At 42.1% G+C, this 17,573-nt stretch overlaps 2 protein-coding genes across 3 annotated transcripts; both read left to right on the top strand.

The window, feature by feature from the left end:
* The first annotated feature begins 133 nt into the window (after positions 1–133).
* Positions 134–3,435, top strand: LOC114441514 (protein N-lysine methyltransferase FAM173A). Its single transcript, XM_028414478.1, has 6 exons — positions 134–199; positions 1,028–1,243; positions 1,956–2,060; positions 2,168–2,308; positions 2,421–2,471; positions 2,562–3,435. The coding sequence occupies exons 2-6, from the start codon at positions 1,076–1,078 to the stop codon at positions 2,751–2,753; spliced, it is 657 nt and encodes a 218-aa protein (XP_028270279.1). The 5' UTR covers positions 134–199; positions 1,028–1,075; the 3' UTR covers positions 2,754–3,435.
* Positions 3,436–3,928: 493 nt separating this feature from the next.
* Positions 3,929–8,857, top strand: plk2b (polo-like kinase 2b (Drosophila)). Of its 2 annotated transcripts, none has more exons than XM_028414936.1 (14): positions 3,929–4,136; positions 4,229–4,336; positions 4,446–4,562; positions 4,786–4,915; positions 5,128–5,311; positions 5,456–5,654; positions 5,759–5,906; positions 6,091–6,185; positions 6,466–6,592; positions 6,747–6,827; positions 7,018–7,174; positions 7,338–7,467; positions 7,583–7,693; positions 7,809–8,857. In XM_028414936.1, exons 1-14 carry the CDS (start codon positions 3,951–3,953, stop codon positions 7,998–8,000), a joined length of 1,965 nt encoding a protein of 654 aa, XP_028270737.1. In that variant the 5' UTR covers positions 3,929–3,950; the 3' UTR covers positions 8,001–8,857. The 2 variants fall into 2 exon arrangements, with proteins under 2 accessions (XP_028270737.1, XP_028270736.1); XM_028414935.1 differs by having other exon boundaries at positions 3,951–4,136; positions 7,015–7,174.
* Positions 8,858–17,573: the final 8,716 nt, after the last annotated feature.

The raw sequence follows: 17,573 nt of genomic DNA, 5'->3' as shown, positions 1-17,573 counted from the left end.
ACATTACATAACTGGACTACAACTCGGATAGAAATCCAGGCTTTGGCTGGCCGTGTGATCCTTTGTGCCAGGCAGTGGACAGACATTTGATAGGGCGTGAATGAAGATATAGGGCGGGATATGCTGACTGATTGGCCTTTGGCTGGAGGATGTGTATGTGCAGGCTGCGGAGTGCGCAGTAGACGAGGGGGCGGGTCAGGTAGGCGAGCAGACATGTCTGTCCCTGCAAAATGTTTGGTTTATGACATATCTTCACAAATCTACCTTAAATATAACAGACACAGACACACACACGACGCTACCTGTGTGTCTCATTAGTGGTGACTTGTTTCATGCGTTTGCATTTTTGCACCGATTTCGTCCAGAATCCAGAAATATATGCAAACTCTGTCAGCGTCTTTGAAGGTATCTGTAGGAATATTCTGTGTTTGGAGCTCCTCTTTTTGTCGAGATCAAACTAAGCTGGAACGACACAAGCCTGTCGTCTCAGATAGTTTCAGCCAACATGACCTAAACGTGGTAAACAAAACTTTTCTAGAAGGTTTCTGCAGGAGGAAGGGGCGCATCAGCCCCATCTACTGTTAGGAAAAGGTGCTGTGCGTGTTCAGCAGCCCTCAAACACTGATTCGTGTTAATGATTAATGAACAAAAGTATAATAGCAGAAATCAAATAAGTTGCTTTATAAACTCACCTCTGGATATTAGACTGATCTGTTTGCAAATGGGGGCTTTGGGGTTATTTGTATCCTTAACAGACAGTTTTAGAGTCTGAGGGAGCGAATATGGCTTAAACTAACTTTTATTGTGTCTTATTTCAGTCTTTATGGACGGGTGGTGGTTTTGTGCAATGTAAATCTAACCTGTTACCTGTCTCTATAGCCAGCCTGTGTGTCATTTCCATGCTTAATTTCACCTACTAGGCTCACAATTACAAATGTAAAGCTGCCTCGTGACCTATAAAGACATTTATACAGGCATGTGGAACCTCTCTGTATTACAGAATTAATATTGATTTAACTGTCTACAGTAACATTTCAACTGTGGTGGGTTTTAACCACACTGGTGACAGTTTGGAATGGAGGACAGCATTGAGGTGATTCTGCAGGACAGTGGCAGGATGCTTCCTACCAGTAGACCGCATCCAGTCGTGTCAGCCTGCACTGGTGCTCTGCTCACAGGCATGTATGGAGTGTGGAGCCTTTTTGTCATGCCTGGCTTCCGCAGAGTCCCATGGAAGCTCAAGGTGCTTAAGATTGCCTTCATTTTTTTCTTTTGGTCGCCTTTGCTTTGTTGTTTAAATATCAAATGCTGCTTCTGTGAAATCATAAACATCCAGCCAGAGCAAACATAACTTGCACATTAACAATAATTTGCTTATGTTGGAGCGTAGTGCTCTGCACTATCAACAAATGTGGAAAAAAAAGGAAAACGGTAAGTCTATAGCTATGATTATGTTTTATGGAGCACTGCATGGGCAACTACAGATGTTTGTTAATCTAAAGCCAAGATTTATATTCTTTCTTACTTGGACTGGTGACACAGTGCTTTACTGCTGTTTTATTTGCCACCTGTATCTCATATTGTGCTTAATGAAGGGTGGATTTGTAAAATGAAGAGAGATTAAACATGATTTACTGCAGCTGGAAGTCTCTGTTGAATTTGTAACTCAGGCAAATATTGTGCTGCATTTCTGCTGACAGTGAGATCAGGACTCAAGGTTACAGTCACAGCATTTAGAAGACTTTACTGTCATGAGCAGGATCTTTGATTTAAAAAGAAAAAAAATTGTAATTTCAATTTGAATTGGGTTTCTTGTTAGACTAAATTCTACGATAGAACTGCATCTTTTTAATGTTAATCTCCAATAGCAACTATCAGTAATGACTGCACTGTACTTCCTGTCAGCTGTATTGGCTGACTATACTATCCTATATTGTTCTTATACTGTGGTCTAGGTGCCTTATTTGCCCTCCAGCAAGGATCAAACACAGAACATAATGAAGCTGCTTGACGGACGAACAGGTCGCTTGGCTGACCTAGGATCTGGAGATGGCAGAGTGGTGAGGGGAAAATAATACATATGTACAAATGTGCTCTTGTCATGATTTGAATCAATGTGTGATTTTTACAGGCCATAGAAAGTGATATTTTTCACACTGTCTTCCAGGTTTTTGCAGCTTCCTCTGCTGGTTTCCAGTGCACAGGGTTTGAAATTAACTCCATTTTAGTGGCATATTCCAGGAGCAAGGCCTGCTGGAGAGGCGTCCATGCCAACCAGGCAACCTTCGTTAAAAAAGATTTCTGGAAGGTAACTTCACTTTCTCAATTAAGATTAAGACCTCCTTTATTAATCCCTGTGGGGAAATTAGCTTAATGGGAGATGTAAGTATGACCACATCTGTGTCCGTCTTTTCTCACAGACAGATTTGTCTTCATACAACAACGTGACGACTTTTCTTGCTCCAGGAGTGGTAAGTGGAAGAATTATTTGTCTTTCCCATGCTGTAGGTGGTTTCATTCCTGCATAGCACTGATTGCTGTCTTCCCTGATGGGTTTACAGATGGCCATTCTGGGTGACAAGCTGTTGAAAGAACTTCCTGATGATGCGCGTGTCATCGCTTGCCGTTTTCCTTTCCCTAATTGGCCGCAGCATTCGTGTGTTGGCTCGGGACTCGACCAGACTTTTGCTTATGATATTTGCACTGTGCGCGCACATTTGAGAACCTTACCACAGGGAATGAATGAAAACTAAACCTAGTGCAAAACAGACAAATGCCTAAAAGAATACCATCCAAAGAAAAATATGTTTATAGTGGATTATAAACCTGTAAGCTAGATGCTGTCTGTCAGTTCTTAGCACCGATCCTTCTTAATGATGTCTTTGAACATTACAAGAATGAAAGGTTCTTTGACAGAAGGTCAAGATGATTTTGACATCTCTTGGTACATGCAGTATGTGTTTAGTCTTTGCACTTCTAACAAACATCCTGTGCCACAATGGTGGCAGCCTGTCTATTCTAATTCTAATTCTAGCATGGGCTACTTTCTAGACTGTGGGTGCATGTCTCCTCTAACACAAATCATTTTCCTGCTGCATCAATGTGACCGCTGTAGATCTTGGATTAGGTTTCTCGATGAAGAAATGTCTCTGAATTGTTGTCAAACGTGTAACCCACTTTTTGGAATTTGCATTATTGGTAGATGAATTTGTGTCTGTGTTGTACATATTACTTTAACTGTCAACATAGTCAATGAATTATAGCATCATAATGTTTAGTTCATACTTTGGGTCATTACAGTACACCTACAGTACACCATGCAAACCGGTGCACAAATACTCCATTAGTGCTCACATTTTTAAACGGTGAAGTATCACAGGTCATATGACACATACTGTAGATGTGGTTAAACTACACAATACAGTTTTAAGTCTGTGTGCTGCTCTGTATCCTGCAAATAGTCCAGAATCTCCACCTGAGGGTGCTAGAGCTCCAAAGTGGCTTTGGTGCAAAGACAGGATGAGGTGAGCCTGACAGGAATACAGAAAATGATTCTCCTCTGCATTATGGAAACATAATCGATCAAATTCATCACAACTCCAACACAATATATATTTTTGCACCAGCTCCTAAAAAGCCGGATTTCCATGCAGCAAATATGAAAAACTCAGATTATGATTATGTTTGTCTGAGTGACAACTTGTCGTAAAAATAATTAAACTGATCTGAGCTGCGCTGCGCTTTATCCGTATTTGATTATGTCTTTGCCATCATCAACACAACTGTACATGGAGGGTAATCGATATCTGGCAGATCTCATGCTCTCATTTCACCGCGTGACGTCAGAGAGAGGGCGGCAGACAGCGGGGTGGGGTGGTTGCCAGAGTATAAAGCCTCACAGACGGGCTCTCCGGGCTTCATTCTGAGTGCGGGACAACACGCAACCTCTAATGGAAGTACAGAAAAACGTCGGGCCCCAGCAAACAAACAGCAGCAGCATGTGTGAAGCGACGCAGAGGTCCTGCGAACCTCGCCGGAAGAGAGTGGATGAGCGCAGTGCACCCTCAGAAATGGCCAGGATTATCACCGATCCTGCCACAGGAAAGTGCTACTGCCGTGGAAAAGTTTTGGGAAAGGTAGCGCAAGCATGCTCGACTTGTTTTAAAAAAAATGGATTTACCACTTAACCTGAAGAAAGGCAGTGTTAACAGTGTTTTCCTCTTTCCAGGGAGGGTTTGCCAAATGCTATGAGATGACAGACCTCTCTACCAGTAGAGTTTATGCAGCCAAAATCATCCCTCATGCGCGCGTCTCCAAGCCCCACCAGCGGGAGAAGGTAAGCGCACTCAGCCTGGGTGTCTGTGCGCGCTGGTGAAAGTTGATAACAAATATCACAAAATTGTGTCAAAACTGCTATCCTGACCGTTTTGTGTTTTTTCTGTTAGATTGACAGAGAAATTGAGCTGCACAGAATCCTGCACCATAAACACATTGTGCACTTTTACCATCATTTTGAGGACAAGGAGAATATCTACATCCTGTTGGAATACTGTAGTAGAAAAGTAAGTGCAATTTGTCACTTGTTAAAATGTCCACCTCTTGCCTCTTTCTTCTAAATTGTGGTAATACCTGCATTGCACCCAAAGCCAATGAGGCAGCACTTCTGCTATCACCTTGAAGTTTTAATTATTTATATGATGGAGGTAACAAATGCAGCTATACCTTTCTTCACAGAGGAGAGTAAAATCAGCTCCATAGTGATTCTTATGCTCTGTCTCTTTGCAGTCATTAGCTCATATCCTGAAGGTTCGCAAAGTGCTCACTGAGCCGGAGGTGCGTTACTACTTGAGGCAGATTGTGTCTGGGCTGAAGTACCTGCATGAACAAGAAATCCTTCACAGAGACCTGAAACTTGGTAAGCACTCCTCATCCTGAGACTGACACACTACACTGCTGTGTATAATTTTGCAGATGCACTTTGGGTTTCATTTCTTAATACCAAAGCTCTTTCCCACTACCAGTTATTCTTTAATCAATTCCTCTCTGGAGGATCTGTGCAGCATTTAGCCTTTTGATCCTGGGTTAAATATCAAGTGATCATCATCTCATTCCCTTTCTTCCCTACAGGTAACTTTTTTGTGAGTGAGACGATGGAACTGAAGCTCGGAGACTTTGGTCTGGCTGCCAAGTTGGAGCCAGCGGGAAACAGGAGGAAGACAATCTGCGGGACTCCCAACTACCTGTCCCCTGAGGTGCTTAACAAGCAGGGCCATGGCTGTGAATCAGACATCTGGGCCCTTGGCTGTGTAATGTGAGTAGGATAACTTTTAATTTAACCTTTAGTAGTATTAGTAATTATTAGCGGTCTAAGGTGCACACTGGCATTCAGTTGTTTGCGTGAGGTATAATTCGGTGTTCAGATCAAATCAGCTCACCGCCCTCTGTCCTGCTTCAGGTACACCATGCTGCTGGGCAGACCACCGTTTGAAACCACTAACCTAAAGGAGACATACCGGTGTATCAGAGAGGCGCGTTACTCTCTTCCATCCTCCCTGTCACCACAGGCTAAGCAGCTAATCGCTAGCCTGCTGGCCAAGATCCCAGAGGACAGACCCAACCTGGACCACATTCTGAGGCATGACTTCTTCACACAGGTTAGAATTCGCTTTCACCTCTCACCTATCTGTCAGTCTCGCTTTGTCCTGTCTTTCAGTGCAAATGCCACTGTGTAGGAGTGACCCACTTTTGTTCTCCACAGGGCTTCAGTCCAGAGCGTCTGCCTCCTAGCTGTTGCCATTCACCACCAGATTTCCACGTCTCCAGTCCTGCCAAGAGCTTCTTCAAGAAAGCTGCTGCTGCGTTGTTTGGAGGGAAGAGGGACAAGGTCAAATACTATGAGACTCTGAGTGAGTATTTTAACAGCTTCTGAGTGCTAATACACCACTCAATGCACCACTTGTCACATAAGCCAATTAGCTTTTATTTATAAAAAATGGTGCCAGCTAAAGGCATCATTACATTTGATCTCCTTTTATGCTGCTGCTCATGAATGGCTCTCATTTTTTCCTGTGCTGCCATTGTCTTCCATAGACAAGTTGACTAAAGAGGAAGAGGAGATCTACAAACTGCAGCATGACTTGGAGAGAACGGTCATCAGCCAGCAACAGAGCCAAAAGATTACTGAGGTGAGAACACAAAACAGGATGTTTACAAGTGCAGTGGCAGGTACATGTTCTGACAGCAATTAAATAGATGGGTAGATTTGAGGTGTGGAGAATCCTATGAGTCATTGTGATGCTGTGCTCAACTTTATAACAAGCACAGTTTCAGAACAAACTAAAAGCACTTATTTTCAACCTTTTAAGCCAACTACTTTGCATCTGTGGGAGACCGATGAGTCATAGTAGGAAGAGATGATCTAAACTCGCAGATTCTAAACCCTTTCGTCACTGATTCCCACCTCAGAATGGAAGTCTACTTCCGCCATCTGCCGAGAGCCCCGTTGCCCTGGCAACAGAGAGCCAATCCCCACAAGACACCATCCGCCTGATCGTACGGGGGAGTCTGGGGAGCTGCAGCAGCAGTAGTGAATGTAAGTTCACCGGTCTTTTGTGTTCACAGAGAATTTACAGATTTTTTACTGTGCTCTGTTTATCAGTGCATGCATAGCAGAACATTTTGATACAACACTCATTTTAGATGCTGTTCCTGTGTGAGCTAAAACATCCCCTGTTGTTTCCCTAAAGGTCTGGAAGACAACACAACAGGGAGTGTAGCTGAGACTGTTGCAAGCGTATTACGGGGCTGCCTGGAGAATATGCCTAAAGGTGAGGGGCTAATGACCTGTATATAAAATTATTGAAACAACAACTTTCATGATGCAGCTAAAGCTCTTGATGCTTTTTTTTAAAAAAAATCATAGGCTGTACAGTGTAGTGCCTTTAAGCTTGTTTCTTCAGATCTTCTTTGTAATTGTAGTCTAATCCTCCTCTTTTGTGTGTTCGCACCCTGCAGCAGATCACATTCCTCAGGGCTCAAACAGCTGCAATCTACAATGGGTGACTAAATGGGTGGACTATTCCAACAAGTACGGCTTCGGCTACCAGTTGTCTGATCACACCGTGGGAGTTCTCTTCAACAATGGCACTCACATGAGCCTCCTGCCTGACAGAAAGTATGCACTATTCAATGCTTTCACAACCCTCCACCTTCAGTTATCCATGACATTTAACATATTATCATAGCATATTATCTTACTGTCACTGCCCAAAAAGCAGTTTATAGTTTTATACCCTGATCTGACTTGTTGTCTAACTGTTTGTTTATCTTCTTTTCAGAACCATCCATTACTATGCAGAACTGGGTCAGCGCTCTGTCTTCCCCACCTGTGAAGTTCCTGAACACTTTGTGGGCCAAGTGACTGTGCTTAAATACTTTTCCCACTACATGGAAGAAAACCTCATGGATGTAAGTGAAGCTCTCTGCACTGTCCGTGCTGTTTTTGTTTCTTTTGTGCTGCACGCCCTAAAGCTTCAGGTTGCAGCTTGTCTAATCCTAGTGTGTGTGTTACTTGCTTTCCAAGGGTGGAGACCTTGGTACTATGACAGATGCACACATGCCCAGACTTTACCTGCTGCAGTGGCTTAAGTCAGACCGCGCCCTCATGATGCTGTTTAACGACGGCACTTTCCAGGTAAACACATTCACACAGTTGCTGGGCATGCTCACTGTTGCACTGTTGTGGTGCAATTGATGACACAGTTTTTTTCCCCAAACACAATAACAACTCGGAACTTTTATCTCCACAGGTGAACTTTTACCACGACCACACCAAGATCATCCTGTGCTGTCAGAAGGATGAGTACATGCTGACTTACATCAACGAGGACCGCGTTTCCAAAACCTTCAAACTCAGCTCCCTGCTGACGTCTGGCTGCCCCACTGACCTGCGTGAGCGCATGGTGTACTCCCTCAATATGCTCCTGCAGAGATGCAGCTAAATGCATTGTTAATATGTTCTGGACAGTCAAATCTACATGTCACGTTACTGCGGCTCTGCAGTGGAACATGGATCCTTAATGAATCTGTGATAGATGAGCAGATTTCAAGGATGGACTCGAGCAAAGTAAATTACTATTCCTACACCATTGCACCTTTTATGACTCAGCATGACTGCAGGTGATGCAGTGCAGGTGGGAAAAAAAATAATGCAGAGACTGAAAGAGACTGAAACTGAAATGTAGCACAATGACCGTACACGGAAAAGGGCTTAACTTGTATGTCGACTGTTGGAAGGGAGGAAGGATCGAGTATGTTGGTACGAATGTAGATGAAAAAAAGGATGTTTTGGAAAGATCAATGCTGGGCTGGCACCAGAATAATTGTGTATAGTTGATTTATTCCATGGTATGAGTATAAACAGAGCGAGACTGTGGAATATTGTAAATGATGTACAGTGTATATCACAGCCAGCTCAGCAGTGCTAAGAAATTACTTGCTAAAATGTGTGTGGATGCAGCAGAGTTTGGCTGTTTCTATGTGTGAGTGTGTATGTCTGAGTAGGAGGGGTGACATATCACACTAACTTTTAAAACTGTGATTTGTTCTCTTTACTGACAGATGGGCCCAGCTTCAATGTGCTGGGAACCAGAGGGGTGATGTGAGGGGTGGGATTGCAGGAGGAGAGAATGTCATTTAAAATAAAAACAATAGAAAAAAAGAACAGTACCATAGATCCTCTGAGGATGTTTAAAGAGCCATTATCACCTTGGTCAATATGTCCTGAATAACTTATTGTGTTCAAAAAGTGCAGTATTTATTTATTTAATAAATAAGAGCATTTTCTAAAAAAAAAAAACAAGAGTGTTTGTTCTTCTTCGTCAAGTGTTTGTACCCATTTTTATTTCTAAAAGCAGCGTCTGTCTATCTAAAGATGTTATTAGATGTTTACTGCTGTTTTTTGAGTGCACTCTCAAAATAGACATAGGCTATTAAGAGGTTTTCTAATGCATTTGAACAAACCTGACAGTGGACAGTCACTGTACTTCTTATGAAACAGGCAGTTCATGCACTGCTTAGTGTTTGGTGGGAATTAGATTAAACCTCAAAAACTGCCTTATCTGTGCACTGGACTGAGTCAAAGCAAGCGTGTTATCTTCTTTATCTTTAAACTTGCAACAGGAAATGGGCACATGGACACATGGATAGAGAAGGGCATGTTTACAGTAAAGATGTTTGTACTGTGGTTCAAGGTTTCCATTTTTCCGAGTTTTTCCTCCACTGTGATAAATGGATGCTGGCTAAGATGACTGACTGCGATGTGACTGACCTTGTCTTACAAAACGCACACAGGCATTCATTACTTCTCATACAAACAAGCACGATGATCGAGACACACACACACACACAGGGAGGCTCAGAGCCTTGGAACTGTGGAAGTAAAGACGGCCAAACAATGACAAGCAGCTACAAGGGGCTAGACACACAGACAGACTTGGTCAAACTGCATCAGTGGTTGCATCAGAGCTTTTGAGGTGACTACAGTCATTCTTGGACATCCTTTCACATTCGCCGACTGTTACCATGGAAACAAGCTGCTGCTGACCAATTTAGGAAGCCGGAAATCAATGAAGGCTGCGTAAAAGACATCTGGCGTGGCTTCTCCTTGCTGTTATTGCTTTAATAAGTAAGTGTGTCAGAACATGAGTTCTGACACACTTACAATAACCTGTAACGTGCCTGTTTTCCCTCTTTGCCCTCTTAAGTGTGCATTTGATTTTTGGTGTCTGCACCTCTTCGCCTCCTGAGATTATGTAATGATGGAACTTGAACATGGATGTTTGAGTCATCCCTTTGGATGTTCTCTCTGAATATCTGTGCACTTCAGAGTTCAATAATGAATGTCTCATGCATAAACATACCCACACAGACACGCAGAACAGGAAGTAGCCTACAAGAGGAAGGGAGCAGGAATTATTCATGACGACACCTCTAGGTCTGAGCGTGTGTGTGTTTTGACAGTAATGGCCCCTGGAATGGATGCTTCAGTCAGACAGAAATAGACTTTGTTGTTGAAGTTTTTAGGCCTCTGAGGGGATTTTTACCCAGCATCTCCTATCAGATGGATGCACTGAGTTGGACTAAATTAATAGCAGACAAGCAGCTTTTTTTTCCAAACACGCAAGAGGCAAAGTGGCACTATCTGTGACATAGCCCAAGTAAAAACTTTCAGGGTCTCTATATATGATTTCTGTATGCAGAAAAATCCGGTTCAGATCGGGAGTGAGTCAGCAAATGCTGGCCGATCAGCTTGGCCTCATGGGAACTTTCTACACTTCAGTGTGCAGAACACGTAACCTAATTACAAAATCCTGCAGAGTTCCAAAATCTAAGAGTGCAAGCCACTTAGTTCTTAGTGTCAGTGCAATGTGGAAGGAAAAAAAACTGTTTAGAACACTGCTGGTTTTCAGTGTCACCCACACAAAGCTTGCTACTCTCTTGTGTCACGTTGACAGCGGGAAAAGTCTTGTGTGTGCAGGCAGGCTTAACACTGGAATGAGTTTAAACTGGAATGACAAAGTTGATCTTTATAACTCAACTTTCTATCATAAAGTTCTCTGCAGGCAGAAGAATGAGTCAGTCTGGTATAAAAGTGATAGTAGGCATATTCTGCGAGAGAGCGAGTGAGAAAAACAGACTTTGATATGTGCACACACTGGGATGCACTTGGGGGATTAGAAGGCCTTTGCATATCAAATGTCAGCCCTCCTCCTCCTACTATGTGGACAAAAACAGATGCACTGTAGAGAGAGCTGAGATGAGTGTTGCTTTGCCCATTCTCCGTTGTAGCCTACAGCATCGATTGAAGAGATGAGCAACGCACAGCACTCAAACTTGCAAAACCGCCAGTGTAAACATATTCAAATAATGTAATCTTACCTTATCTTAGGAAATGTGTTTCCAAGCATGCAAGAAGATGTGGGTATTAGTGTGTGTTATTTGATTTCCTACCAGGTGTTCAAATGTGTATAAGTCTGTGAATGAGTCACCATGTAAGATGCAGTGGCCACTTACTGGCTCAATAGTGTGACGTTCATGCTCCCACGTGTGATCCCTGTAATTTCCTACAATCAACTCTCTGAAAAGATCTTTTTTTGTGTGTGTGTCTGAAAATAGAACCGTACGTATTGGCAGAGATCAGTGAAAATCATTGTGTGGAGGAATAATGTCAGATTCACAAAAACATCATAGCATCTGTTAATCACTACTTCCTGCTCTCTGGCTCTATCCCTTCTGTGACCACTTGTCATTACTTAAATGTTTGGGCTTCATGCATTCATTGAATGCATCCAATTACAGCAGAATTGCATGGAGATTTTTCTTTAAGCAAATATTAATCACATGTGTCAGACTCATTCAGCTGGAGTGAACTGAGATGATATGTTGCACACAGCCTACGTCACACTGCTGCTGGATTGTCATAGAGGCTCTGACGTGCAGCGGAGGAGCATAGCTGTATTTCAGTGACTGATATTTGGTTTCTAATAACAGATTCTTACGTCTTCTCTGACAGCACCAGCGCCCTCCTCCTCGACTTCAGTAGAAAATGTGACCTCCTCAAAATAGGTAGAAATCTGCTGACTTTTTTATTTATGAAAACATCACGAGTGTGTGTGTCTGTCTTTGTGTTCTGCCCTCCAATAGAGGAAAGATAAACAAAGATAAGAATTGAAAAAGTAATTTTAGTGCAATGCAACACTGTATGTTGTGCCACTTCCTACTGCCAAGGCTCTAGGCTGTGCTGCTGTTTACATCTGCATCTCTAATCTCTGTATGGCAAATTGTAAATTCTTTGTGATTTTATATGTAACATGGTACTTGTGGTCTGCTAGCTTCTGCTTCTCTGCTTCTCCTTGTCTCTTTTCTGCTTAGTTGTTTAGCTTAAAATGCTTTGAATGCAGCCTCTTTGAAATCCATCCATCCATCTATCCATCATCTGAACCCACTTTTTCCTGCAGCGCAGGGTCATGGGGGGCTGGAGCCTATCCCAGTTCCTCTGTGAAATGTTTGTTGCATTAGCTACAAAGCTAGTCAGGCCCCAGGACCAGGTGCAATCCAACCCAAGATCGTACCATAACTCCTCCAATTCTCTTTTCAATTCAGGATAAATCTAGATTTCATAAATCCATAGATTCAGACCTGTCTCTGACCCTACCATTTTAGGTTTCTGGGTTACAGTTCCTGTGGGAACTAGTGTTTGTCCATTTGTCCTGCAATATCAGCCTCCTCATCCTGTCATTATAGCATAGCAGTTTTACAGATGATCACTGAAATGCATTGGGTTGGGAGATAATTACTGTCTAAGACATTCTTTGGAATAGCTACAGCAAAGAATAAATTCCATCCATACCAGCAAAGAAAAGGGTGTGCTACAGAAGGTTTTCTGAAGTTCTCCTTTACAGAGTTTCAGCTTGTCTGTTCTACGGTTGAGTCATTCTATTTTTGCAACAAATCAAACCTACAAACCTCCTTAACAATACTAATATGTTACTATAGCATTGAAACCTATAAAAAAATCAAAGCCTTTGAACATGTGGTCATCTTCTGCTCATAGGCACATGGTTTTAATTTTAGCAGCTGTGGTATCACCCAGTACGGAAGACATTTAGCAAAGATCACAACCCTGCCTTCAAAGCTGCATTTCAATCCTGTGATTCACAATAGCGAAGCACAAACCAAACACACACACACACAGGTGGGGCTGTGTTTCTCTACGAGTTAACAGTTCTTTTGTACTTTGGGCTGAGGCTTTACAAACTATTGTCAGTGTAGTTACTGATGCAAAGCCATAATGATACATAATATAAACCATGTTTTTTTTTTAGTTTTAATAGAAACGTGTGTGTGTCACTGCTAGCAGATGCAAAATTGTTGATGAAGGGTGCTTAGATTCAGTGCTACACCTTTCACGTTGTCATAACTTGCCCACACATTTTAGTGCCAATATAGCTGCTAACCATAGTACATATTATTAACCCTCCCACATTTCGACAGAAGCTCTACTCCTTTCCTAATACTGGATCTCTGTAGGAATGTGTCAATGTTGAAACAAATCAAATTTGATAAATACCTTCACAGAGTTCATAAAAAGTTTGGACTGCTGACTCAGTAATAAAGTTTGTTCAGGTTAAAAAAAAACATGTTTGTGACACAACTAATGCACCTTTGGCATTTCTGAAGCCCACAGCAATACGCCTTCGTCTGGTCAAAATGCCAAACACACTGTTACCCAAATTGCTGTTCTCCCAGCATGCACTGGACAGATGCAGGGGTGGACAAATGGACTGTGGTGCTGGATGGAGGTGGACCTGCTTCATCGTGATGTTGGCCGGGGGAAGATGGATCTCCACAGGGCCAAATCTTTAGCTTTGATAATGCTTCAAAGCATTGGCATTTCAGGACACACATAGAGAGTGGATGTTGAAAAGTAGAGAAATAGCTACAACAAATGACGGCTTCATTTTATAAAAACAGACAAATTAAAGTGAGGAAACTACCTGGCCTTATATAGTATACCGGTAAATACCCTCTATTGAGATGTTAAAATGCAAGGTAATAACAGGATGTATTCACTGAGAGAAAAAGAACCACCTCTCATTATGCAGCGGAAACTGCTTTTTAAAAAAAAGGAAAGAATGAAAAATTTTTACTTTCTTGGAAATCTAGATGGTTTTACTGCAATCACACATGCCTGTTCCGACCCTCTTAGTGTACCTAGGTGTTCTCTCATTCATAAAAAATCAGTGCTTCCTGTAGCAGAGAGAGAGGGGGCGAGAGACAGAGAGAGAGAGAGGGGGAATGCCAGGACAAAGCAGAGACGTGTGAGTCCGTCATGAGGTTAGCGTGGTCAACCCACCCGGTGTGTTTCCGGAGACTTGTCTGACAGCCCGATCAATGAGCCAATTGCCATATATTCTCTGATAATAGATCAGCAGTCTCCACTTGCTCTGCTGAGTGGGAGACACACTACTGTTTCCATGGCAACTGTATTCTCATCCTGGCTCGCATGTAAACATCCAGCTGCAATTCATTTGGCGTCTCTCTGTTAGTCACCCTGTGCTGCGTGCACACTCCTCAGCTAAACATTGCGATAATATTATTTCATAGAATTGGTGAGCAAGTCTGACAGTCTGTGTTCGCAGTGTTTTATTTAGATCTGCATGCTGTTCCTCTGCATCATTAACCACCTTTGCTGTAGGGCTGTCACATGTCAATGTCATCAGATTGTCACTACATTAGTATAATTTCCAAAAGTCTAATTTATGCTCTTTGTAACCTTTTAAAGGTTCTCTAGACTGTATAAGATGGGAGCTGTTAAAGGTTGCTAACCTCGAGTGGCTATTGGAGAGTCTACACTTTGAGCATGTAAACACATTTTTCAGTCCTGGAGGTTGAACTTCCTGCAGGCTGAGGGGTTTCTTTGGCATGATCCCCAGGTTGGTTGGCTTTGTTTTCATTGAAATCCTTGTTTTTTCACTGTTCCCCTGGTTATTTTAGTATATTAGCATCTTTCTTTTTCCTGTTTTACTTTAAAGGTCTAGGGCCCTTGTGTATCTGTGCATTTCCCGCCTTATTGATTGCCTGCCTCGCCCTCATTGTTTTCACCTGTGCCTCGTTACCCTCTTTGTATTTAAGTTCTGTCCTGCCCTTCATGTTTGTCCGTTCATCCTGTGTTTCTACCTGTGTTGCCACCCCTGTGTCTCCAACGTGTCTCCAACGTGTCTCCAGTGTGTCTCCCTTCTTCATTTCTGGTTGGTATGCCTTTTTGTTCTTTGGGTCTTTTCTTTGAACTTTGGTTTTAATTAGTTTAGTGTTTGCTTTTGGGTTTTGTCTGCATTATTTATTAAAACTCTCTTTTTGTTGAATTTATCTGTCTTTTGAGGTTTGTCTGCGTTTGGGTCCTCCTTAAACTGAACCAAATTTAACATTCTTCCACTCTTGGCAGTAGTAGCTATACACTATGCTAGTAGTGAGTTAGCATGTACTTTTTTCCATGTTATGGCTCATTGCAAGCAGGGCATATGTAAAGCAGGAAGAGGGAAGATGTAAAAGAAGCCGGATTGGAAAACATGTAGCATGTGCATTATAATAGTTATGAACAAACAGTTTTTAATATGTCATCATTAACTGCATGGTTTTTGATAGTGGGAAGTGTTGCTACTTGTTGCTACTTACAGTAAAGTTTGTAGTATCTCAACCTTTGTACACTTTCCCATGAGGCACACAACAACATCCATTTGCCAAAGCTTATCTGTCTTATCAGTCTGGTTTGATTTTGCGCTCCCTTTGGTGTTATTCTCCTGACACCCACAGGAAGTGTCCACCCAGATAAAACACTGACATAAATATGTTGATATACAGACAATATTTTCTCAGCCATGTGCTTCTATTTTAACAGTTTGGCAGAAAAACTTTGCAACCCATATCTGTCAATATGTAATGTCAGGTTTAGAAACTAAATTGGAGGATTATACTGTAAGTTATGGAGCAGATGTGGGTTGTACAATTATTGTACTACAGAACTGCAGTTCTTCTGAGAAATAACTGGGTACGGCTGCTGCCATGCCTCTGATAGATGGCTGACGCAGTTCTGATAGACGTTGACAGCCAATGAGGTACATGCATTTATGAATAAACCTTCAACTAGCCAAACGTGACACAATAAGGAACTGTCATGTCATTTACTGTTAACCAGTCAGCAGGACAATGGCTGTTGTCACAGTTTGTATCCCTCTCTGAGGAAGTGAACAGGAACACATCCTACTGGATATCCTTTGTTTGGTTCAGCAGATGAGATGGAAACAATACGCCTGCTGAATTTAGGGCTGGAAGGAGAAGGAGGGGGTGGACTGCAATCTCTAGAAGAAGCTAACTGACATAATGGGACTAATAAGTGTGATGATAGGGTTTGAAAGGAGATGAACAAGGACAAACTAATAAGCAGCCCTACAAATCCTCGAAGTCAAATATAGCCTGTAGGGCAAATAAAAGGAAAATCAAAACAACACTGCATGCTCTTATTAAATGTACTTAGAAAACAATAATATCCAGTCACATGCGGGTGGCACTGCTGTTGTAACGCAGGTGATATCACCTGGTTTGTCATATCTGATAATTAAAAAGCGGTGCCGGCTGTGAGAGCCATAAAACAATTCAGGCTTGTATATTTTGTCTTTTTTTGCATCCATCAAAGGGACCGACTGTCAGATGGGTTTGCTTTTCGTGCAGAGGAGCAGGTGTCATCACACAACCGTGAAGCTCCTCTGAGTTCACCTGTGTGACTAGGACAGATAAGTGCTGCAACACAGACTAACAGCTTTACTCACTCTCCCTTCAGAGTGATGTGATGACTGTAATTGTGAGTTGTGTCTGTTCATCTGTGTGTGCGTCAACTAAAAGCCCACCTGCAGATCTATAGCTGTGCTTGACTAACTCTTTTTAAATGTGTTTGCAGTGTCAGGGTCATTGCAGCATGTGTCAGTGGGTTTTTCCCAGGTCTCATCTGCAAGTTCAAAAACATGGAGCTTATGTGAAAAACAGACTCTTGAGACCATAAATATCCAGTAATGACTCCATATGTGTGTAAACAGGTAACACTGTGTGAAGTGCTGTGTGATTACTAGCAATTGTGTGGTGCTTCACCTGAATATTTAGTTTGTAAATGGATCTGTTTTCTCAAGTGTAACTTGCATATGTATGTAGCTCTAATTACCTCAGTCAGGTACAATAATAAGTTATTTGTGTCATGCATTAAACATTATACTGCACTGGGAAAAACAGAGATTTATTTTATATTAATATTTATACTGTCAATCATTTTCAACTGCTTGACTGTAACACTGTTGGAGTTGTCCTCATCCTGGGTTTGTACTTTCATAATAGAGTGAGATGCCACTACTGTAGGTGTATTCACATAATAATAATGGTGCTTATGGAGAGCTGGATGTATTGAGAAATAAACAATTCAGCTCTATCTTTTTTTCACTGTGCACATGTGCTGATCCTTTTATGGCCTGAATAGTTATGAAAACAACTGCAGAAGACAGAAATGAGTTGGTTTTTATTGTCAGCTTGTGGGTCTACAACAACATGTAAGAACAATTTCAGCTCCTGTAGCTATTGATAAGAAAGGTTGTAAATATTCCCTTCAAAAACAATTATGATCTGTGTAGGAAATCATTTGCATAAGGAACCATTTGTAAAAGTATGAACAAGTCCAGACATGCCTCAGAGTCAAACCCTTAAACCTCACATGTCAGGAATGAGGAAGATATTTAACACTGCATTGGGCAATCCTGGTGCCTTTCAGTGTTTCATCTGAAATCTCCCTCTGCAATCTCTAAGCAGAAGAAGCTTGTTGTTCATTGTGTTTCTTAATGTGAAGATCCATTGTCCAAAGTCACAGGAAGATAATGATACCCATATGCCATGTGAAGACGCACGTGTCTGAAGCCATGGGGCAGGCGCCAGCTATCTGCTTTGAGACGAGGGGATGATGTATCTGTCGGTGTAAC

Source organism: Parambassis ranga, chromosome 9, assembly GCF_900634625.1.
Source record: "Parambassis ranga chromosome 9, fParRan2.1, whole genome shotgun sequence".
Classification (NCBI taxonomy): Eukaryota; Metazoa; Chordata; class Actinopteri; family Ambassidae; genus Parambassis; species Parambassis ranga.
Note: the sequence above shows the minus strand (reverse complement) of the source record. Positions and strands in the feature narration are given on the sequence as shown.